The sequence below is a fragment of the Somniosus microcephalus genome, chromosome 11 (genome assembly GCF_052327205.1).
Source record: "Somniosus microcephalus isolate GS21.2 chromosome 11, FLI_Smic_1.0, whole genome shotgun sequence".
NCBI classification, from domain to species: Eukaryota; Metazoa; Chordata; class Chondrichthyes; order Squaliformes; family Somniosidae; genus Somniosus; species Somniosus microcephalus.
The window spans coordinates 16,202,554-16,226,870 of record NC_140997.1 but is presented as its reverse complement, the minus strand read 5'-3'; the positions used below and the strand labels follow the sequence as shown (position 1 = coordinate 16,226,870).

Here is a 24,317-nt window from a genome sequence, read left to right as displayed (position 1 = left end):
AGAGCTTAGGACCTAGACAGCTGAAGGCACGGCCACCAATGGTGGGGCGAAGGAAGTCTGGGATGCGCAAGAGGCTAAAGTTGGAGGAGCGGACAGCTCTCAGAGGGATATAAAATCTTTCCTCTCAACTTCATGAGGGTGACAATGCATTTTTCTTGTTAATAGTGTTCTTCAAACTGATTTATAACAAGAGCCCTAATGACATGACTGTTTTCTAAAGATTTGACTTTGGTGGGGACTGATTGGTGCAAAAGAGGCTTACAACACTGGCATTTCACCTCTTACCCTACTTTGGAATCCAGCCCAGATTGATGGGATTGAAATCTCTTCTGTCTACTGGTTGTAATTACAACAGTGTTTCCTACATTACAACAGTGACTACACTTCAAAAAGTACTTTATTGGCTGTAAAGCGCTTTGGGACTTCCTGAGGTCGTGAAAGACACTATATAAATGCAAGTCTTTCCTTCTTTTCTATATAAAGTGAGCCGAAACAATCTAACTCCAGTTCTTGCTGGATGTTAACTCACAGCACATAAATGTCAAAATTGGCAGCGCTGTCACTCAAAGGGACCCAAGGTTCGTTGCGGAGAGAAATGGAAATAGGTGCTGTAGGATGTGCTAGACGGAGATCAGATGTTAAGGTAGATTGTGGTGAGGAGCGAAAGGAGCTAAAGTCTGTGCTGTGGCTGGCCTTGAAAAGCTTGCTTCTAGCGCTGGGTGGCACCAGTGGAAAACTGTTCCGTCGCATCGCCTGAAATTCCTCACCCTGACGGGCAAAAAACGAGGGGGCAGTTCTCTCACTGCTGGTTAGCATCTGTATTCTAGCCATGAGCTGCCATTAGACAAAAGAGAAAATGTCAGCATTAACAGTAAGTAGGTTTCCAATTCATCCCAACAAATCAAAACAGATGTTGGTGGAGTTCCTCATCCCTCCCTCCCTCCCTCCCCTAAATTACCCGCACATGTTCCTTGTAAAGAAGTGCTGATTGTTTTATGTGCAAATTGGATTGTTTTTCTCTCTGTTGAATTTAAAGCTTTCATACCTAGAGGCGATGAAAACAACCTCGGGTGTTATTTGTTTGTGGCCATTCACCACAGGATCCCAACATTTTGCCTTTTCTGTTTGGTTTGGACACCACTTAACATGCAAGGTTATCAACTCCCCTGTATTCCCCAGGAGACCCGGGCGTAAGATCATAAATCTCTCACTCTGCAGGTTAAGGGGCGATTTAAGAGAGGTGTTCAAAGTTATGAGGGGTTTTGTTAGAGTAGATGGGGAAGAAATTGTTGCCACTGGCAGGACACAGATTTAAGATAATTGGCAAAAAATCCAGGGGGTAAATGAGGGAGAAAATATTTTACGCAGTGAGTTGTTACGATCTGGAATGCGCTGTCTGAAAAGGTGGTGGAAGCAGTTACAATAATAACTTTCAAAAGAGAATTGGATATATACTTGAAAAGGAGAAATTTGTAGGACAATGGGGAAAAAGCAGGGCAGAGGGACTAATTGGATCGTTCTTTCAAAGAGCCGGCATAGCCACGATGGGTCAAATGGCCTCTTTCTGTGCTGTATCATTCTATGCTGCCTCAGGATTGAGATCTCATACCAAAGTTTTCTTTTAATAAAGTACTTTGACTGCCACCACTACTTCTTCTTAGGCTGTTCCTCGGAACCGAGGATGACTTGCTTCCACATTAAAAATGAGTTCGCAGGTGACTGATGAGTCCAATGCAGGACCTGCAGTCTCTGTCACAGGTGGGGCGGGTGGGTGGGGTGCTTGGGTTGACGTGCGCTCCTTGCGCTGTTTGCGCTTGGCTTCCGCTTGCTCCCGGCGAAGAGACTCGAGGTGTTTGGCGCCTTCCCGGATGCTTCTCCTCCACTTTGTGCGGTCTTGGGCCAGGGATTCCCATGTGTCGGTGGGGATGTTGCATTTTTTCAAGGAGGCTTTGAGGCTGCCTGCCACTAAAGATGCTAGCAGAGCACAAACTGCCTAGCTGTAGCAGAAAACACACTAAAAATCCCACAATCAGGGACTGAGAAAATGGCGGGGGGGGGGGGGGGGGTGCGGGAGTACAGAAAAGGAGAAAGAAAAGGTACAGAAAGGAAGGAAATGTATTCATGCCATTTTCCCATTCTTGGGCAGCCCATTTAAGGCATCCGAGCTTATTTCTGTAATCTCCTCCAACCCTACAAACCTCTGAGAACTCTCTGTTCCTCCAACTCTGGCCTCTTATGTGTCTCCGATTTCCTTCGCCCCATCATTGGCGGCCGTGCCTTCAGCTGCCTGGGCCCTAAGCTCTGGAATTCTCTCCCTAAACCCCTCTCTCTCTCTCTCTCTCTCTCTCTCTCCTCCTTTAAGAGGCTCCTTAAAATCTACCTCTTTGACCAAGCTTTTGGTCACCTGACCTAACATCTCTTCATGTGGCTCGTTGCCAAATTTTATTTGATAATCACGCCTGTGAAGCGCCCTGGGATGTTTTACTACGTTAAAGGTGCTGTGTAAATGCAAGTTATTGTTGTTGCTGCTTCTAACGGTGTTTATATTTTTGTCATGAGGTGCCTGCGACTGACAGGAATTGAATCTGGAATCTTCTTGATCTGTGTGGCTGAATACTAGATTGGGTGATGTATTTACTTACTTGAGGAATTGAGAAACTTATCCTCTACCTCGCCTATTCCTCTTCTCCTCTCCATCTCTTCATTCTATCCTCCTCCTCCCTTTTTCTCCTAATTTTTCCATGTCTCTCTCTCCCTCTTTCTCCCCCCCCCCCCCCCTCAAAGGGGGCATGAGCAATATGTGTTCTTATTGCATAGTATTACATAGAATTTACAGCACGGAAACAGGCCATTCGGCCCAACTGGTCCGTGCCGGTGTTTATGCTCCACACGAGCCTCTTCCTACCCCTCTTCATCTCACCCTATCAACATATCCTTCTATTCCTTTCTCCCCCATGTGTTTATCTAGCTTCCCCTTAAATGCTTCAGAGGTTGGGTATACTGGAGGGAGTTGGGCTGCCAGATTACCCTTTTACTTTGCCTTTTTATTGATGTCTTAACATTGTTATTCCAACTCAGATTTTTAAACAATGATCTGATCCTTAAGCGAATGTTTTTAATCATTGCAGCGACACTGTAGCCTGAGGTCATTCCCCAGCCCTGAACAATAGTTTGCCGGTTCTCCAGACTCCACTTTCGTCAAACTTAACGTACTTTTCAGCACTTGATATTAAAATCATGATATTAACTATGATGTTGGGGTTTCCTAGAGCTTAGATGGATATTGGCTTTTGATTATCAACACATGACTGCTCAGCCTAGATGTAATTTCCTTGGCACAGTCAAAGCAATGTGGATTCAAATTCCTGCATTACTACACTGTCCCCTAGAGTTTCAAGAGAAAATGATTCTGTATAGAAAGCAACTTGCATTTCCAGCCATCAACATCCAGTCACGGTGAAATTCCAGGGTCGTTCTCCAGGCATTTACCTAATGGCATGATGGACACATGACGCTGATATGAGCGGGTCCCATGGTAACATGTTTCATTGTCATATGAACATAGGAACATAGAAGGAAAGGCCATCATCATCTCTCTGACCGATCCTAAAAGATTTGTACTGTCAGAATACATGGATGAATCTAAGGCCTTATGTATGCATAACATGCCCTGTGTCACTGAACTACATCTCCCACTGTGTTGACATGTTTTATTTTGTTGATTAAAGTCATTAAGCGATGCTGTTTGCATGTACTCAGTGTTTGCTGGCAGGTTCTGAATTGTTGAAAGATTTACCGATGATGACTCTGGGCGATTTCTCCACATCTGGTGTCTTTGCATGAGCCACTTCCCAGGATTTGCCAACCTCGTGCAGATGGAAGCAGCCAAGTTTATTTTTTTTTTCACCCCCCCTGTTTTCTAATTTTCTTCCATCAAACCATTTAATTCATCAAACAGCCTCGTCGACAAACTTGTCAGCCCCAACTTAATCTGTTCTCGATGACTTCATGTTAACTGCCCCGGAGAAGTTGCAATTACAATCGTGCTGTAAACCTGCACTGCTTAAATCCAACATTTGTTGATTTTTAGCATGCATATAAAGAACGTGTTTGCTTGTGATTTGCAGCAGAGTTGTAAAGAGCTTCTGGTGAACTTAAAATAGCAATAAAACATTTAGAACGTTAGCGATGCTGGCTCTCCCAGTTTGCGCTGAGGTTGCCACCTCTGGTTGGACATATTCCCGGAGGTGTCATCACATGATCTCCTGTCTCCAACTGCCCCGCCCCCACTCTCCTGCCATTGGTCGCCCAACACGATCATCCTTGTGGTGCCCCGCCTTCCCACGGCCATTCAGAAAGCAAATAGACTGTCGGTCAAATAGCCTTTTTTTCCCCCCCATGTCTAATATTTTTCTAATGATTGGGACAGGTTTGGGTGATTGGGCAGATGCATGGCAGATGCAGTATAATGTGGATAAATGCGAGGTTATCCACTTTGGTACCAAAAACAGGAAGGCAGATTATTATCTGAATGGCAATAGATTGGGAGAAGGGGAAGTGCAACAAGACCTGGGTGTGCTTGTGCACCAGTCGCTGAAGGTAAGCATGCAGGTGCAGCAGGCGGTTAAGAAGGCCAATGGTATGTTGGCCTTCATAGCGAGAGGATTCGAGTACAGGAGCAAGGATGTCTTGCTGCAGTTATACAGGGCCTTGGTGAGACCACACCTTGAGTACTGTGTGCAGTTTTGGTCGCCTTATCTGAGGAAGGATGTTCTTGCCATGGAGGGAGTGCAGCGAAAATTCACCAGACTGATACCTGGGATGGCAGGAATGACGTATGAGGAGAGATTGGGCTTATATTCGCTGGAGTTTAGAAGAATGAGAGGGGATCTCATTGAAACTTATAAAATTCTAACAGGACTAGACAGACTAGATGCAGGAAGGATGTTCCCGATGGCGGGGGAGTCCAGAACCAGGGGTCACATTCTAAAGATGTAAACCATTTAGGACTGAGATGAGGAGGAATTTCTTCACCCAGAGAGTGGTGAACCTGTGGAATTCTCTACCACAGAGGGCAGTTGAGGCCAATTCATTAAATATATTCAAGAAGGAGTTGGATATATTTCTTAAGGCTAAAGAAATCAAGGGATATGGGGAGAAAACAGGGACAGGGTACTGAATTTGGATGATCAGCCATGATCTCATTAAATGGCGGAGCAGGCTCGAGGGGCCGAATGGCCTACTCCTGCTCCTATCTTCTATGTTTCTATCTAATAAACACAATTATTTTATTATAAAGCAGAATTTTTTAATGCCCCTGTGATTGTTCTCCCGGGTTGCTGGCAGCAGTGCCCTGGAGGTTAGTCTTTCATTCCTGGAGACTCCAGGGCAATCCTGGAGAGTTGGCAACTCATAATCATAATCAACTTTATTGTCATTGTTAGTGCACAAGTGCAGTACAACGAAATGTAGGCTTGCGGCTCCCGAGAGTGTACATTTAGATTAAGACATTTAAACATTCAACATTAATTTGTCTTGTAATACATTAACATAAACATAACCATAATAAAGTGCATTGGCAGATGTGCAGGCTTTAGCGTTTATTAGTGGAGTTCAGTAGGATGACAGCCCTGGGAAAGAAGCTGTTCCTAAATCTGGTCGTACGGGTGCGAATGCATCTGTAGCGTCTCCCAGATGGCAGGAGGGCGAACAGACTGTGGCTGGGGTGGGTAGGGTCTTTGATGATGGACCGTGACCTCCGTAAACAGCGTTTCTGGTATATGTGCTCTATGGTCGGTAGCCGGGTGCCGGTAATGCGTTGGGCAGTTTTGACTACCCGCTGCAGGGCTTTCCGGTCATAGTAGCTACAGCTACCATACCATACTGTGATACAGTTCGTCAGGATGCTCTCTATTGTGCAGCGGTAAAAGTTAGAGAGGATCAGGGGTGACAGGTTACATCCCTTCAGCCTCCTTAAGTACATTTTATTTTCTCCCCTCTGTTTATGTTCCTGCTCATGGGAATCCCCAAGCAGCACAGGAAGAAAACAGGCCGACCGCTTGTAGATATCCTATTCATATCACTGGTTATTAATCAGGTTTATTCACAGGTGTAACTATAGATTAATAAATGGCTGGCAGTGAATTAATCGTTTAGACGGTATCCGAGCTCATTAAGTAGTGTCATAAACCATAAGCTCATCAGATGAACCCAAAAGTTGAACCCATTTCTTATTCTCACTGCTAGGACTTTATCATTCTTTATAACACCATTATTATTACTTTTCTTAGTGTACATTGAGTATGATGTATTCTATTGTCGATAAAACAACAGCGTGCATTTATATAACGCTTTTAACATAGTAAAACGTTCCAGGGCGCTTCACAGGAGTGCTTATCAACTAAAATTTGACACCGAGCCACATGAAGCAATATTAGGACAAGTGACCAAATGTTTGGCCATAGAAGTAGGTTTTAAGGAGGAGAGAGAGGTTTAGGGCCTTGGCAGCTGAAAGCACGGCCGCCAATGGTGGAGCGATGAACTTTGGGGATGCTCAAGAGGCCAGGATAGACAAAAGGGTAACATGCTGATGTAAGATCATATATGACAGTACTGTCAGGTTATTTCTGTTTTGAAAACTGCTCTGGGAATTAAACAATGGATTATACTGTTATAAACAATACTGCTGCATTAGCTATTTCTAGTGAAATCGTAAGCATGTATAAAGGAACACATGTATAATTTCATCACAGACTACGAACAGAGGAAATCTTCCCCCAGTAATGCCTGCTTAATAAACTGCAGCACCTATCACTGTAACAGACTGCTTATTAACCAGCAAGGGGAGGTTTTAGGCAATGTTCCCCCTGATTTTTTGGGGCGCGCGACCCCTTTAACGGGCTGTGCGGCCCATTCAAAGTTTCGCGCATGTGCGAAATTTCACATTGGAAAAGCTGGTCCCGGGCTTCGCGGGACCGACAGACGGCTGCGCAGCCGAGCAGCTTAGAGGAAGCGTTGGTTGTAGGGGAAATACAGCAGTTCAGAATCACACAAGCACATAGCAGTAACGAAGGCTATTTGGCCATGTGATTGTGGTGTTAACCGCTCCCCCTGCTGAAGGCACTATAAGCCACATCAGATGCATTCCATTGGGTTCTGGCAGTCCTTCAGCACCTATCCCAAGTGGCCTTCTATCATGGTGTGAGCCAAGAGAGTGCCAGCAATCTATTTGACCGTGGATGGCATTGCAGCTAAATCCGACACCCATAAGTGCACGTTTGCACCTGGGTCACTAAGTGGTGATTGGGAGAGCAAACTCAGGCTGATTCCCCTCTCCCGATCCATCCAGCAGTTCCCCAACCCCCCGCACTGACCGAGATCTGCACATCCAGGGCTCGAGCCTGCGGCCTAACCATCTCTGGAAAAGTACGTGGTCATAAATTTAGTTTTGTATCTATTGTCGTTCCAGACCTATGAACAAAATGAATGGTTGATCCACCTGGCAGGAAGACTACTGACGAATGATAGCCTTGTACTGTCGTTAATGGCACACAACCCATTTGAGGATCGAGGAACACCACGGTGAGAAGTCCTAACCTTGATTCATTTGGGGCATTTTGAGTTGAATTGAGGGCGGTATGCAGCTGAAAGTGGCCTCTCCCTTTTAGTTGCAGTCAATAGGACTGCCAAGTGGGTTTTATTTAAAATTCATTCTCTGGATGTGGGCGTCACTGGCAAGGCCAGCATTTATTGCCCATCCCTAATTGCCCTTGAGAAGGTGGTGGTGGGCCACCTTCTTGAACTGCTGCAGTCCGTGTGGCGAAGGTACTCCACAGTGCTGTTAGGGTGGGAGTTCCAGAATTTTGACCCAGCGACCCAGGTTTACATGCAGACCAACTTGATTCTGTGACCCTGCAAGTCAACTCGGCTGTGGCATTTTAATAGTTAACCGTTACGTTATCTACTGTGGTACAAATATAGTCACAGATTTTTGTTAAATTATCAGTTGGAACATTTTTTTCTCCTTTAATTCCAGGCTCTGCTGGGTATTTGGTAAAGCAGCATTTAGTGAGCAGAGAATGAGAATAAAAACCTGATTGATCTGTAAGCAGACTGAGCCCACTAACGCCAGCAATGAGGAGCTGTCATATTCCAAGGGGAGACTGTCGTGCCGGCTGCACTCTTTGGAAAACAGTAACCTTGGTGTCATATTTGACCATGAAATGAGCTTCCGACCACATATCTGCGCCAACACTAAGACCGCCTAGTTCTACCTCCGTAACATCGCCCGTCTCCGCCCCTGCCTCAGCTCATCAGCTGCTGAAAGCCTCCTCCATGCCTTTGTTAGCTCTAGACTTGACTATTCCAACACACTTCTGGCTGGCCTCCCACATTCCACCCTATATAACCTTGAGCTCATCCAAAACTCAGCTGCCCGTGTCCTAACTCGCACCAAGTCCCGTTCACCCATCACCCCCCCCCCGTGCTCACTGACCTCCCGGTTAAGCAACGCCTCAATTTTAAAACTCTCATCCTTGTTTCCAAATCCCTCCATGGCCTCGCCCCTCCCTATCTCTGTAATCTCTTCCAGTCCCACAACATATAGACAGGATGTCGAATAACCACGCGATATTTGTTTCTGGGGTATTCATATTCCATTTAAAGAAAAATTGTGACAATATCGCACAAGGCACCAACAGAACTCCTGCAAACACAGTGCTTGTTTGTTTTGTGCATAGGCAAAGAGGAAAGCCTGGAAACAACTGTTGGTCATGTTACTGTATGATTACTTCACACACTTGTGAATTGTGCCTCTGCCTTGGGTGGTTTCGCTACTTTAAGGTGCTATATAAATGCAGGTTGTTACTGCCTCAAATTATCAGTTTAACAGAGGCATTAACCTTGGAGTAAATTTCTGTCTGTAAATAAATTGCAATAATCGATGGATTAGCACTTGGAATAAATAATAACTTCAAAATTAAAAAAATTGGCAGAATAAGCCCTCTAATATGTAACCAATCTTATGCCCCTAATACACTGCCCCATCCACAGCCACTAAATAACGTCTTGGAGTCATTGACTTATGAATGGACTGACATCAAGTACAGCATGTGCCGATCATTGTGGAGCAAATTGGCAGCTCCCCCAATGGCTCGGCTAGTTAAGGCAGTGAGTAGCTGAGCCACACAGGCCAGGAAGGCCCAAGGTCAATCCACGGACCTCAGCTGGTCAGTGTTAAAGTGCAGCTCTGACTAAGGGCGTCTCGCTACTGATGGCTATCCAGCAAACCTTGCACGCGCTTGTGATGCCATTTGAGGGCAGGATCAGTGCCTTCCACAGTCGAATAACTTGTCAACACTCATTGCCTCTCTTCCTGTATATACAATGAGGGCGGGGGGAGGGAGAAAATTGATGGAAGAAAGATAGTGGGGACAAAGGAAAGCAGGAAGCACCCGTCACACAGAGGGTGGTGAATCTTTGATCTTTTTCTAGTGACTAGTGGGGTATCACCAGGATCGGTGCTTGGGCCCCAGCTATTCACAATCTATATCAATGATTTGGATGAGGGGACTAAGTGTAACATTTTCAAATTTGCTGATGACAAAGCTAGGTGGCAGTGGCAGTTGCGAAGAGGATGTGAAGAGGCTTCAAGGGGATCTCGACAGGCTCAGTGAGTGGACGAGAACGTGGCAGATGGAATATAATGTGGATAAATGTGAAGTTATCCACTTTGGTAGAAAAAACAGAAAGGCAGAGTATTTCCTAAATGGTGAAAGATTGGGGAAATTCAGATGCTCAAAGGGACCTGGGTGTCCTTGTACATGAGTCACTGAAAGTGAAGGTGCAGGTGCAGCAAGCCATTAGGAAGGCAAATGGTATGCTGGCCTTCATTACAGGAGGATTTCAGTACAGGAGTAAAGAAGTCTTACTCCAATTATATAGGGCCACGGTGAGACCACACCTGGAGTACTGTGTACAGTTTTGGTCTCCTTACCTAAGGAAAGATATACTTGCCATAGAGGGAGTGCAACGAAGGTTCACGAGATTGATTCCTGGGATGGCGGGACTGTCGTATGAGAAGAGATTGAGTAAACTAGGCCTGTATTCTCTGGAATTCAGAAAAATGAGAGGGGATCTCATTGAAGCATACAAAATTATTACAGGGCTTGATAGGGTGGATGCTGAGAGAATGTTTCCCTTGGCCGGGGAGTCTAGAACCAGAGGCCACAGCCTCAGGATAAAGGGTAGGCCATTCAGGACTGAGATGAGAAGAAATTTCTTCACACAGAGGGTGGTTAATCTTTGGAATTCTGTACCCCAGAGGGCTGTGGAGGCTCAGTCATTGGGTATATTCAAAACAGAAGTCGATAGATTTCTGACTAGTAAGGACATCAAGGGATATGGCGATAGGGCCGGTGAATGGAGTTGAGGCAGACGATCAGCCATGATCTCATTGAATGGCGGAGCAGGCTCGAAGGGCCGAATGGCCTACACCTGCTCCTATTTCTTATGTTCTTATGTTCCATGGTTCCACTCCTCCCTGCCCCTACATATGCAACAGTGGCTTCTCTATCCGCCCCTCACAGACACCTCCGAAATGCCTCAAGGTTCCATCCTTAGCTTTATTTAATGTGCTAGCTTTGGCTCAGTGGTTCTGACTGAGTCAGAAGCTCGTGGGTTCAAGTCCTACTCCAGAGACTCGAGCACAAAATCTAGTGCAGTACTGAGGGAGTGCTGCACTGTCAGAGGTGCCGTCTTTCGGATGAGACGTTAAACCGAGGCCCCCCCCGTCTGCCCTCTCAGTTAAACGTAAAAGATCCCACGGCACTATTCGAAGAAGAGCAGGTTAGTTCTCCCCGGTGTGCTGGCCAATATTTATCCCTCAACCAGCATTACTAAAAACAAAACAGATTATCAAGTCATTTATTTCATTGCTGTTTGTGGGAGCTTGCTGTGCGCAAATTGGCTGCCATGGCTCTTACATTACAACAGTGACTTCACTTCAAAAAGTACTTCATTATCTGTAAAGCGCTTTGGGAAGTCCTGAGAGCATGAAAGGCTCGATAGAAATGCAAGTTATTTTCTTTCTTTTTCTTTCCTTCCTTCTTTCCTTCCTTCCTTCTTTCCTTCCTTCCTTCTTTCCTTCCTTCCTTCTTTCTTTCCTTCCTTCCTTCTTTCCTTCCTTCTTTCCTCCCTTCCTTCTTTCCTCCCTTCCTTCTTTCCTTCCTTCCTTCTTTCCTTCCTTCCTTCCTTCCTTCTTTCCTTCCTTCTTTCCTTCTTTCCTTCCTTCTTTCCTTTCTTCCTTCTTTCCTTTCTTCCTTCTTTCCTTTCTTCCTTCTTTCCTTCCTTCCTTTCTTCCTTCCTGTCTTTCTTTCCTTCCTTCTTTTGTTCCTTCTTTCTTTCCTTCCTTATTTCTTTCTTCCCTTCTTTTCTTCTTTCTTTCCTTCCTTCCTTCCGTCCGTCCTTCCTTCCTTCCTTCCGTCCTTCCTTCTTTCCTTCCTTCCTTCCTTACTTCTTTCTTTCTTTCCTTCCTTATTTGTTTCTATCCTTCCTTCCTTTCATTCCTTTCTTTCCTTCTTTCTTTTCCTCTTTCCTTCTTTCTTTGAAGTTAGTTGCCTGTTTAATCTCTTGGCCAGAGGCACTTAGTATGAGAAAAACAAAATATGAAGAACAAAATAAAATAGCCAACCCCCACCCACCCCCCAAAAAAATGAAGAGGCAGCCTAAATATTAAACAGACAGTTTTCTACCTGCCCACTGTACTAAAAGAAAAGGAAACACAAAGCAAAGTTGGAATAAGCCTCATAAAAGTAACGTAAAACAATAGCAGTTGGTACACCACAAGTGTAGCAATTAAAAACCAGACACTGGAGAGAAAGAAAGTGCAACTTTACAGGGGGGAATATGGACTCGCAGTAACTACACGAGAGGAACGGCGAAGCGAAAACCCCTGCTTTGCTCAATTTTGCTCTTGGATGCCCGACTTCCCGCTGGACTGTCAGACCATTAATCCTGACACAAGACATGATTACGTTTTCCCTCCAAAACCTCCCAGCTGTTGCTTAGGAGCAGCTGCTTGCCTCTGGAATTAATTCCAGCTGTCGGGAGTCTTAAGTGCTAAGCATAACATTACGAATATAGCCGCGTGGTTTTTAGTTTATATTGCGTTTTTTTTTTCTCCACCAAATTTTTTTTCCCCCAAGTAATTGGCTGACCACGACTGGTCATTGCTTTTTGCAACAATACCTGCCCGTGTTTCGTGTCTTTATTCTAAAGAGAGGCTAAAATATTAAAAGCAAATGTGCTGCTTTTAAAACTGTACGTGCTGTTGGACAGTAATTAATCTCTATTTAACTAAAGCAAATCTGCTGCACAGTTCATGTGTTGATCAAAGATATCTTATACTCACTGCAGGCTGTCATTGTAACAGCAATGTAAAGCCAGTACCCAAGGGGTTAAGTTTGCTCTTTTAACCCTCTAAGCACTGGATGTACTTCACCTCTTCCAAAATTAACAATCAGTCAATTGTGAAAATGATACTCTGTGGATTTCATTTTAACTCCTGCCTCCCCCTTGAAAGTGCTGACCATTGTGAGGACACAGTTTCCTGGTCAACAGCAGCCTTCCACTACCTTGCGATAAGGTACGATAGCGTAGTCTTACTGGACTAATTTAAACGCAAGTTCAAATCCCGCCACGGGAGTTTGCGCACCAGAATTTGAATTCAGTCTAAAGAAGCTGAAAGTAAAAAAAGCTGGTCTCAGTAAAAGTGACCATGAAGCTGTCGGATTGTCGTATAAACCCAACTGGTTCACTAATGTCTTTTACCCAGTCCAGGCCTATAATGTGTCATTAGTCCCCCACCAATGTGGTTGACTCCTAACTACCCTCTGAAGTGGCCTAGCGAGCCACTCGGTGGTATCAAGCCCAGCCCAGCACCACTTTCTCAGGGCAACTGCGGAACGGGCAATAAGTGCCGGCCTTGCCAGCGACGTCCACGTCCCGAAAATGAATGCGCAACAGACCGTGCTTCACTTATGAGCCTCGGCACTCGAGATAGAACAGCGAGTACGGCTCGGCAACACTACATCATCATCTCGGCTGCTACAGCTGCAGCTTCGTGGCTGCACACTTCACAGCTTCTGTGAAGTGAGCAACTGCGATCTGGGCTAGGCCTTCAGCCAGTCGGGAAAAACGCCTTTACTTAAAGCAGCATAAATGTTTAGAATCATTTACCAACCAGGCTCAGAGAGGCAAAAAAACCTGGTGCCGGGATTCTACTCGGGTGGGGGGGGGTGGGGGGGGGGGGGGGGGGGGAAGGGCCTCTCCCAATCGACCAGCGGAAGATTGGCAGAATTCCTGTTTACCATCTAACCGGGGTTCCCGCCGATCTGCTGACGTTACGGCAGCCGATCGGGAGAACCCCTCCCCACCGCACCAGGAAATTCCTGGCGAGAGCTAGGAACATAGGAACAGGAGGCGACCATTCAGCCCCTCGAACCTGTTCCGCCATTCAATTAGATAAAGAAAGATAGATCACGGCTGATCTTCATCTTATCTCTATTTACCCGCCTTCGTTCCGTATCCTTTAATACCCTTATCTAACAAAAACCTATCTATCTGTTTTGAAATTTTCAATTGACCTCAGCCTCAGCAGCTTTTGAAGAAGAGAGTTCCAGTTTTCCTCTACTCTTTGTGTGAAGAGGTGCTTCCTGACATCACACCGAACGGCCTGGCTCTAATTTTAAGGTTCTGTCCCCTTGTTCTGGACTTCCCCACGAGAGGAAATAGTGTCTCTCTATCTACCCGATCAAACCCTTTAATCATTGCAAGCACCTCAATCAGATCACCCCTTAATCTTCTATACCCGAGGGAATAATAGCCTAGTCTATGCAACCTGTCCTCTTAATTGAAATCTTTTTAGCCCCGTTGTCATTCTGGTGAATGTGCGCTGCACCCTCTCTAAGGGCAATTAAGTACCGTGGTGGGAGAGTTAATATTGCTGGAGGGATGAGCTTTAATGTTACGCAGGGTCACGACAAGTGACTGACCCTTCGAGACTTGGATAAGAGCAGCCAGGAAACTTTGGTGCTGGAGTAAATGCAGTTCGTCTGATAAATGCACTTTTTTCCCTCTTTTTGAAAGCAAAATATAAATCAGTAGTACATTTGGACTAACATATCGTTGTAACTTTATCATGAATCATGGCTAGATATAATGTACCCCCCTGGGTTGGAACACATGTATTATTTTTTTAATGAATCATATCTGACACAGGAATGAAATAATTGCTAATAAATTCAAGCTCTGCTCCAACGTTGTAGCTCTGGCACTGGTGGACTAGTTACTGACTGTTTCTGCATGCTGATTTATGGGTTAGGTGCAGTCACCCACTGGTTTTACAGAATGGAGATCTGCTTTTTTCTGGGTAAGATCGTTGTACATTGTTGCTATCTTTGTTAGGGTGTCAACTGTGGCTCAGTGGGTAGCACACTCGCCTCTGAGTCAGAAGGTTGTGGGATCAAGCCCCACTCCAGAGACTTGAGCACAAAAATCTAGGCGGACACTCCAGTGCAGTGCTGATGGAGTGCTGAGGTGCCATCTTTCGGATGAGACGTTAAACCGAGGTCCCATCTGCCCTATCAGGTGGGCGTAAAAGATCCCATGGCACTTTTTCGAAGAAGAGCAGGGGTGTTCCTCTGATGTCCTGGCGAATATTTATCCCTCAACCAACATCACTCAAAACAGATCATCTGGTCATTTATCTCTTTGCTATTTATGGCCATCCTGAGTTTGTGAAAGGCTCTATATAGTGTACATACAAATCAGTCTTTCTTTATGCCTGTCTCTCTGTCTTTCTTTCTTTCTTTCTGTCTTTCTGTCTTCGTCTTTCTTTCTTCTTTGTCTTTCTGTCCTTTTCTTTTATTTCTTTTTCTTTCTTTCCTTCTCTCTTTCTCCCTCCCTCCCTCCCTCCCAAGTCATCCTTAGTCTGAAAAGGTGGCATGCTGTAACCAACAGATACCTCCGTGGGTGCCTTCAGTCTTAATTCCTGTGCTGACTCACCAGAAGGTGCACCTGAACAGAATCAGGAAAATACCCCCTCCCCCACCTTCCGTGGACGACCTGACCAATGCCGAGGCCAAGGTAGGTGGCTTGTGTCCGCTCTCTGTGACAGAGAGGGCACACACCAGTCCTCCCCCCTCAAGGCATTCCAGTCAACGGCAGGTAGATTTGTGTGACAAACTGCTCAGGACTTGAATATTAATGGGGGGAATTCTGACTCGATGATCACCAGATATCGAGCCCTCAGTTTTAATGAGCCCAAACTGCCAGGTGCGCTGCAGGAATTATCTAAACCATAGTAAAGATTAACTTGGCATTTGCTCATGTCATAACAATGTGCAGATAAAACTTTCTGTTCATTAAATGTTACTTCACTTCTGGTTACTCCGCGATAAGGACAGAATATTGCTGACTTTCAAATCCTTTTTTAAACAAAACAAAATCTTTAAAAAAAAAGATTAAAAGCAGCGGCCTCCTTTTCTCAGGCCATTTACAGGATTATAAGTAAACCCCCCAGCAGCGTGAAGGTGAAGTAGTTGCTATTTTAACCTCTTCAGCTTTTTTTTTCTCGTGCTCCCTTTCCTTTAAGCAAGCTTAATAAAAAAAAAACTCAGCTTGTGTACACAGAAACCGCCCAATGGCGGACCTGGAACTGAAATCGATTTTTTTAAACCTTCCTTTGAAAGGGAGGTGTGCTGTTTTAAAGGGCCAGCGCCTTCATGAAAAGATGTTTGGCAGCCCCCTTGCTTTTTCTTTTAGTTTGATGAGGGCGAGTGATCGGCATAATGCTGCTGTGTTTGGCACGTGTTTGTAAACAGATTTTTTTTTAAAGTTTGTCAGACTGTTACTTTCATGAAGATAACACCTTAGTTTTTTTTAATTGAATCTCTTCCCCCTTGTTCCCCCATTTTGTCCCTTCATTTCTCCAAGGCACTGTGACTCTCGCTGGAATATAACTCCTCTTGTACAGGAAACTCTTTTTTTTATCCGGCACCGACGGGACCGGCGTGGTGCCGGTTTATCAAAAAGTCCGGATTACAGAGAGGTATAGTTAAAAGATACGAGAGCTCCGTACACAGCAACAAATCCAGGCTTCCCTGTTGCTTAGCAACAGCTGCAGGAACCCCGGCCACAGACCAAGCGTCCCTGTTGCTTAGCAACAAGTGCACGAACCCCAGTTACACAGCTACAAATCCAGGAACAGCCACTAATATGAAGTAAAACTTACCTGAACCTACTCCTGAATTTTGCCGGTTAACAGAGGTTTCCGGTTATTTAGGTGCCGGTAAATCGAGAGTTTCCTGTACTAAGCCCAGGTTGGCCATTTTCTATGTGCGAGCCTCGCCCACCGAGTGTTATCTGACCACTTGACCACTGGGGGCATCACAGTCCACCCCAAACCTCCTCGCAACTACACTTCCCAGCAAGGATCATTGGTAGCGGGAGCTCTGGCTAATGTTCTTCTCCCTAGCTCAGGATCACTAGAGTTGAGATTCTGGTGTCAGCTGTGGCTCAGTGGGTAGCACACTCGCCTCCGAGTCAGAAAGTCATGGGTTCAAGTCCCACTCCAGGTACTTGAGCACAAACTTTAGGCTGCCACTCCAGTGCAGTACTGAGGGAATGCTACACTGTCAGAGGTGCCGCCTTTCAGATGAGACGTTAAGCCAAGGTCCTGACTGCCCTCTCAGGTGGACGTAAAAGATCCAATCACGGTATTCGAAGAAAAGCAGGGGATTCTCCCCGGTGTCCTGGCCAATATTTATCAGTCGATCAACGTCACTGAATCAGATCATCTGGTCATTGTCACGTCGCTGTTTTTGGGACCTTGCTGTGTGCAAGTTGGCTGCTGCGTTTCCTGCAGTACAAATTTTAAAAGTACTTTATTGGCTGTAAAGCGCTTTGGGTTGTCCTGAGGTCGTGAAAGGCGCAAGTCTTTTATTTACCCTCTTAGATCAACTAACTAATAATCAGACCTGGGGTCTTTGCTGTTTTCTTACCACTTACCGACTAAGCCACTGTGTGGGGGTGGTGAGTTCAACCTTTTAAATTAGTTGCAACTTAAATACTGTTTCCCAGTAACTGGAACGTAATCGGGTAGTAACAGTGTGGGGCCTAAATGCAACCAGAAGGGGCTGACTGTGAGAGCTGACTCACGTCAGGGAATCTTGCAAATCATTTCTCCCTGAATCATTTGTGAGTTACAATACGCGGAGCTCGCATCAGACCACAGTGAGGCTTACTGCAAAAATAATGAGTTTTATTTAAAAAAAATCATAATTAAATTTTCAGAATTCTGTACAATTTGGGGATTAAGTTAAGAGTAAACATCATTAACGATGCAGTAAGATACGTGTGGAAGTTATCACTAACCTCTGCTGCCTTGAACTCTGCTACAATATCCGAACACAATTGTGCCTTTTAATTTAAATCCATTCTTTTTATTCAGAAACTTTCCGTTTGGCAGCAAAAGCAGAGAAGCTGAAATGGTTTCTTCACGTGGGTATCATTTGTAAGTCCACAGTGGATTCAAAAAGGCCCCAATTTTTTTGCAAAGTTGACTACTGTTCAGCCTCCTAGAGTTGAGTCTCTTTACAGCCTTGTTGTGGGTTGAGCTGTGTCTTGGAGAAGAAGGGCACTCAGTAGAGAACTGCTTTGTTTTCCAGTTTTCTCCCCTCCTGAAAGTGGTGACTCCATTTTCCCTCTGAGACCCCACCTAAAATGACCATTCCTCATGTGCCAGCCCAGATATCCCTGACTTCCTTCGCCCCACCATTGCGGGCCATGCCTTCAGCTACAAGCATTGGAATTCCCTCCCTAAACCTCTACCTCTCTCTCAACAACAACAACAACTTGCATTTATATAGCGCTTTTAACGTTGTAAGACGTCCCAAGGTGCTTCACAGGAACGTTGTCAAACAAATTTTGACACCGAGCCACATGAGATATTAGGACAGGTGACCAAAAGCTTGGTCAAAGAGGTAGGTATAAACATAAGAACATAAGAAATAGGAGCAGGAGTAGGCCATTCGGCCCTTCGAGCCTGCTCCGCCATTCAATGAGATCATGGCTGATCTTCTGCCTCAACTCCATTCACCGGCCCTATCGCCATATCCCTTGATGCCCTTACTAGTCAGAAATCTATCGACTTCTGTTTTGATTATACCCAATGACTGAGCTTCCACAGCCCTCTGGGGTAGAGAATTCCAAAGATTCACCACCCTGTGTGTGAAGAAATTTCTTCTCATCTCAGTCCTGAACGGCCTACCCTTTATCCTGAGGCTGTGGTTCCTGGTTCTAGACTCCCCAGCCAAGGGAAACATTCTCTCAGCATCCACCCTATCAAGCCCTGTAATAATTTTGTATGCTTCAATGAGATCCCCTCTCATTCTTCTGAATTCCAGAGAATACAGGCCTAGTTTACTCAATCTCTTCTCATACGACAGTTCCGCCATCCCAGGAATCAATCTCGTGAACCTTCGTTGCACTCCCTCTATGGCAAGTATAAAGGCGCGCCTTAAAGCAGGAAAGAGAAAGAGAGAGCCGGAGAGGTTTCGAGAGGAAATACCAGCACTCCTTAAAACCTACCTCTTTGATCAAGCTTTTGGTCACCTGTCCTAATATCTCATGTGGCTCGGTCAAATTTTGTTTGATAACATTCCTGTGAAGCACCTTGGGATGTTTTTACTATTTTAAAGGTGCTATATAAATGCAAGTTATTGTTAATGTGCCAGCACTAAATTTTGAATTGGCTCTAAAAGCGCCCAACAGCAGGGTTGGGAGAGGGACAATTCCCTAGCTCTCCCACTGAGCAACCAAAAAAAGTCCCCCTCCCACCACCTCCTTTCTTGACTTCACCTCCATTGGCAGTGCAGAGGTGAGAATGGAGGGAAATTAGCTGGAGTTCATAGCCCTCCTGTCCTTACTATCATTAAGCATGCGACGGGATGGCAATGGGCTGAAGCTTAGGTCTATGTTTGTACTATTGAAAGAGTTAATTGCCCCTTATAAACCAGTACAATGGAGCAGAAATGACTCTGCAAAATTTAACAGCGCTCATACGATTATGGGATCCCTGGAGGGGAAATGATTCCGCAAATTTATTTTCACAGAAAGAAAGACAAAAACAATTTATTTTTCCAACTTTGAAGTTATATGGGTCCTTTCAAAATCAAAGTGCTGACCGCACATTAGGTCTTTTAAGTAGATTTAGTTCAGTGATATCCTGGAGTTCCTGTTGCTGCAGGATCTGGCCATGTACATCACTGGACAGTACCGACATTGGCAACAGTCAAAATATTGAACGATAGCAAAATACTGCGGATGCTGGAAATCCAAAATAACAACAGAAAATGCTGGAAAAACTCAGCAGGCCAGGCAACATCCGTGGAGAGACCTGAAACGTTGACTCTATTTCTCTCTCCACGGATGTTGCCTGGCCTGCTGAGTTTTTCCAGCATTTTCTGTTGTTATTTTGTCAAAATATTGAAGGTGTGGCGGTCGAAATTTCTCAAACCCAGTCAGGTGTTTCCTTCAAACCATTTCCTTCTAAGCTCTGGGCTGTGACCAAAAGCCGCACCTAAAGGTGAATGGCTCAGTTGTCTCATGCTGGGTTATAAAAACGGTGGGGAAAAAAAGACTAAGGACGGGAAGGGGTTCCACAATTTGATGTCCTTAGAAAGAATGAATTTGAGTCAGAGATTTTTCCAAGAAAGCACTTCTTCACACAAAGGGGAGTGGCAATCTGGGACGCTCTCCCCACAAAGCTGTTAAGGCTGGGGTGGTCAATTGGAAATTTCAAAACTGAGAATGATAGATTTTTGTTAGGCAAGGGGCTTTAAGGGATACGGAACCAAGGCGGGTAGATGGAGTTAAGATACAGATCATCCATGATCTAATTGAATGGCAGAACAGGCTTAAGGGGCTGAATGGTCCCCTCCTGTTCCTATGTTCTTCCTATGTTTGTAGTGGGCACATAGGAAGGAGGAAGAGCGTATAGAGACAAGCAGCGACCATGGAAAGAAAAAAAGAAAGACTTGCATTTATATAGCGCCTTTCACGACCACCAGACGTCTCAAAGCGCTTTACAGCCAGTTAAGTACTTTTTGAAGCGTAGTCACTGTTGTAATGTAGGAAACACGGCAGCCAATTTTGCGCACAGCAAGCTCCCACAAATAGCAATGTGATAATGACCAGCTAATCTGTTTTAGTGATGTTGATTGAGGGATAAATATTGGTCAGGACACTGGGGAGAACTCCCCTGCTCTTCTTCGAAATAGTGCCATGGGATCTTTTACGTCCACCTGAGAGAGCAGACGGGGCCTCGGTTTAACATCTCGTCCAAAAGAAGGCACCTCCGACAGTGCGGCACTCCCTCAGCACTGCACTGCAGTGTCAGCCTAGATTTATGTGCTCAAGTCCCTAGAGTGGGACTTGAACCCACAACCGCCTGACTCAGAGGCGAGGGTGCTGCCCACTGAGCCACAGCTGACACAGTAATGATAAAATGGAGCAACTTCAGAAAGGTTGTGCTGGGGAGTTGGTAGTTGAGGGCTTGAAGTGAGAGAAGGATTTTCCCACAGATGATGATTGTTTTCTCGGATCTTGGCCAGCAGTGTGGGTGATTACTGGAAGAGCCTCTCCAAATATGGGTGCAGCACTCAAGTTTTGAAGCGATTTGGCGAATCCTTTTTAGTTTTCACACTCCTCAAATTTGGAAAGTAATTCGGTCCCCATCGCTAGCTGGCAGCTGGGATTTTTCGGGTGTGTGCTGACGAGGACTTCTTCCTCCAACTCGTTCTAACAGTCTCAGCAGAACTGACGAAGGGTCATCGACCTGAAACGTGAACTCTGTTTCTCTCTCCACAGATGCTGCCTGACCTGCTGAGTATTTCCCAGCATTTTCTGTTTTTATTTTGGGTTTTCCGGCTCATGAGCAACTCGAGGTTTTGTTAATGATTCTGATTTGATACGGGTTCTTTTCTGGACAAATGATGAAAATTGCACAGAGTTGAGTTTAAGGGCTCTTTCTTGTCAAACAACTAAGTTGGAAATATCGCTGTGCTGCAGACTGGACTGAATAGTATTCAGTGGTTAAAGCCTGTTAATTGCAGTGATATTAGTTGTGGACACATTACAGGAAACTTTTGATTAACCGGCCCCTAAATAACCGGAAATGTCGGTTAACCGGCAAAATTCAGGAGTCGGTTCAGGTAACTTTTATTACTTTTATTAGTCCATTTGTTGCTGTGCAAGCGTGTGGCTGCAGCTGTTGCTAAGCTACAGAGACGCTTGCAACTTGTGGACGTTGTTCTGCACCTGTTGCTAAGCAACAGGGTTTGTTGCTTTATACGGAGCTCTGAGCTCCGTATCTTTTACTATAGCGTTCGGTTATCCGGAATTTTTGATGAACCGGCACCACGTCGGTCCCGTCCGTGCCGGATAAAAAAAAGTTTCCTGTAACACATTCATATGAAATCCCTCTGTCTGCTATTTTAGCCCAGTTTATTTTAAAATGGGTTAAAATTATTTTCCCCCCTGTCCTCCATCACACGTGGTCCTACTGTTTGTCCATTATGTCCATGGTTTTCCTTTCCATTGTGTGTCTTCACCCACACTGTGCCAATCAGTCCTTCCAGCTTATTTTCCATCCGCCGCCTCTCTTGAAATTATCTTTCTCCTGAATGATGCATCTCAACTGTTTTCTATTAAGTACAATTATCCTTATGATTCTCATTCAAACACTCACTCTCTCACTCACTCACTCTCACTCTCTCTCTTTCTTTCTCACTCTCTCACTCACTCACTCTCTCACACTTTCGCTCACTCTCAATCTGTCTCAATCTCTCTCACTCTCTCGCTCACACTCTCACACTCTCACTCTCACTCTCTCAATCTCTCAATCTCTCCTTCGCTCTCTCGCTCTCTCACACTCTCACGCTCATGCTCACTCTCTCTCACTCTCACTCTCTCTCACTCTTTCACTCTTTCACACTCTCACTCTCTCACTCTCACACTCTCACTCTCTCAATCTCTCCTTCGCTCTCTCGCTCTCTCACACTCATGCTCACTCTCTCTCACTCTCACTCTCTCTCACTCTTTCACACTCTCACACTCTCACTCTCACACTCTCACTCTCTCAATCTCTCAATCTCTCCTTCGCTCTCTCGCTCTCTCACACTCTCACGCTCATGCTCACTCTCTCTCACTCTCACTCTCTCTCACTCTTTCACACTCTCACACTCTCACTCTCTCTCACTCTTTCACACTCTCACTCTCTCACTCTCTCACTCTCTCTCTCACACTCTCACTCTCTCAATCTCTCAATCTCTCCTTCGCTCTCTCACACTCTCACGCTCATGCTCACTCTCTCTCACTCTCACTCTCTCTCACTCTTTCACACTCTCACACTCTCACTCTCTCACTCTCACACTCTCACTCTCTCAATCTCTCAATCTCTCCTTCGCTCTCTCGCTCTCTCACACTCTCACGCTCATGCTCACTCTCACTCTCTCTCACTCTTTCACACTCTCACACTCTCACTCTCACACTCTCACTCTCTCAATCTCTCAATCTCTCAATCTCTCAATCTCTCCTTCGCTCTCTCGCTCTCTCACACTCTCTCACTCTCTCTCTCTCTCTCACTCTCTCTCACTCTTTCACACTCTCACTCTCTCAATCTCTCCTTCGCTCTCGCTCTCTCACACTCATGCTCACACTCTCACTCTCTCTCACTCTCTCACTCTCTCTCTCAATCTCTCACTCTTTCTCACTCTCTCACTCTTTCTCACTCTCTCTCTCACACTGTCACTCTCAATCTCTCTCTCTCTGCCTCTCACACTCGCTCTCTCTCGCTCTCTCACGCTCTTTCTCGCTCACTCGCTCTCTCAAGCTCTCACTTTCTCACACTCACTCTTTCACACTCTTTCACACTCTTTCACACTCTTTCTCACTCTTTCACTCTCTTTCACTCTCAATCGCTCTCTCTCTCGCTCTCTCACGTTCTCTTGCTCTCGCTCCTGCTCGCTCCCCCTCGCCCTCTACCACCCTCTCCCTTCTCTCCCTTGCTCTCTCTCTCGCTCTCTCTCTCGCTCTCTCTCTCGCTCTCTCTCCCGCTCTCTCTCCCGCTCTCTCTCCCGCTCTCTCACGCTCTCTCTCGCTCCCGCCCGCTCCCGCCCTCTCCCGCTCTCCCCCGCTCTCCCCCGCTCTCTCCCGCCCTCTCCTGCCCTCTCCCGCCCTAACCCCCTCTCTCGCTCGCTCCCTCTCTCCCTCTCTCCCCCTCTCCCCCTCTCCCCCCCTCCCTCTCTCCTGCTCTCTCGCTCTCTCCCTTCTCTCGCTCTCTCCCTTCTCTCGCTCTCTCCCTGCTCTCGCTCTCTCCCTTCTCTCGCTCTCTCCCTTCTCTCGCTCTCTCCCTTCTCTCGCTCTCTCCCTTCTCTCGCTCTCTCCCTTCTCTCGTTCTCGCTCTCTCCCTTCTCTCGCTCTCGCTCTCTCCCTTCTCTCGCTCTCTCTCGTGCTCGCTCTCGCTCTCCCTCTCTCGCTCTCCCTCTCTCGCCCTCTCTCACTCGCCCTCTCTCACTCGCCCTCTCTCACTCGCCCTCTCTCAATCGCTCTCTCTCAATCGCTCTCTCTCTTTCTCCCTTTCTCTCTCACACACACACAATTGCCTTCTCCTGAAGGCTGTGAATCAGGCTGGGGCACAGTTCCATAGGTGCTGTTATCCTTCCTGCTCTTTGACAAATTGGCCAGTTTTAGTTGTGTCTCAGGAGCATTGAAATGCTATTCAACTCGGAGAAGCAGCAGAGATGAGCCTGATTGTGTCCTCAGAGACAGTCCACACATGCCCAACTTGAAGCAGGAGTCACTGGGTAACAATCAGGTTCGGGACCACTGATTTCTGATTTTAGATATCAGCCGTGCCTCAGTGGGTAGCACTCTTGCATCTGAGTCCGAAGATTGGGGGTTGAAGTCGCACTCCAGAGACTTGAGCACATAATCCAGGCTGACACTCCCCAGTGCAGTACTGAGGGAGTGCTGCACTGTCGGAGGTGCTGTCTTTCGGATGAGGGGTTAAACCAAAGCCCCACCTGCCCCCTCAGGTGGATGTAAAAGATCCCATGGCAGGGGAGTTCTCCCCGGTGTCCTGACCAATATTCATCCCTCCACCCACATCAGTAAAATAGAATATCTGGCCATTATTACATTGCTGTTTGTGGGACCTTGCTGTGTGTGAATTGGCTGCCACGTTTCCTACATTACAA

The 24,317-nt window shown here is 45.9% G+C and overlaps 1 protein-coding gene across 2 annotated transcripts in view; it reads left to right on the top strand.

The window, feature by feature from the left end:
* The window catches only part of lmf1 (lipase maturation factor 1), a 449,408-nt gene that overhangs the window by 419,318 nt on the left and 5,773 nt on the right, over positions 1-24,317 (top strand). For both annotated transcript variants that reach the window (XM_086000259.1, XM_086000258.1), the window contains one exon: positions 7,469-7,581. In XM_086000259.1, coding sequence (XP_085856385.1) covers positions 7,469-7,581 — 113 coding nt within the window. The remainder of the gene's footprint in view (positions 1-7,468; positions 7,582-24,317) is intronic.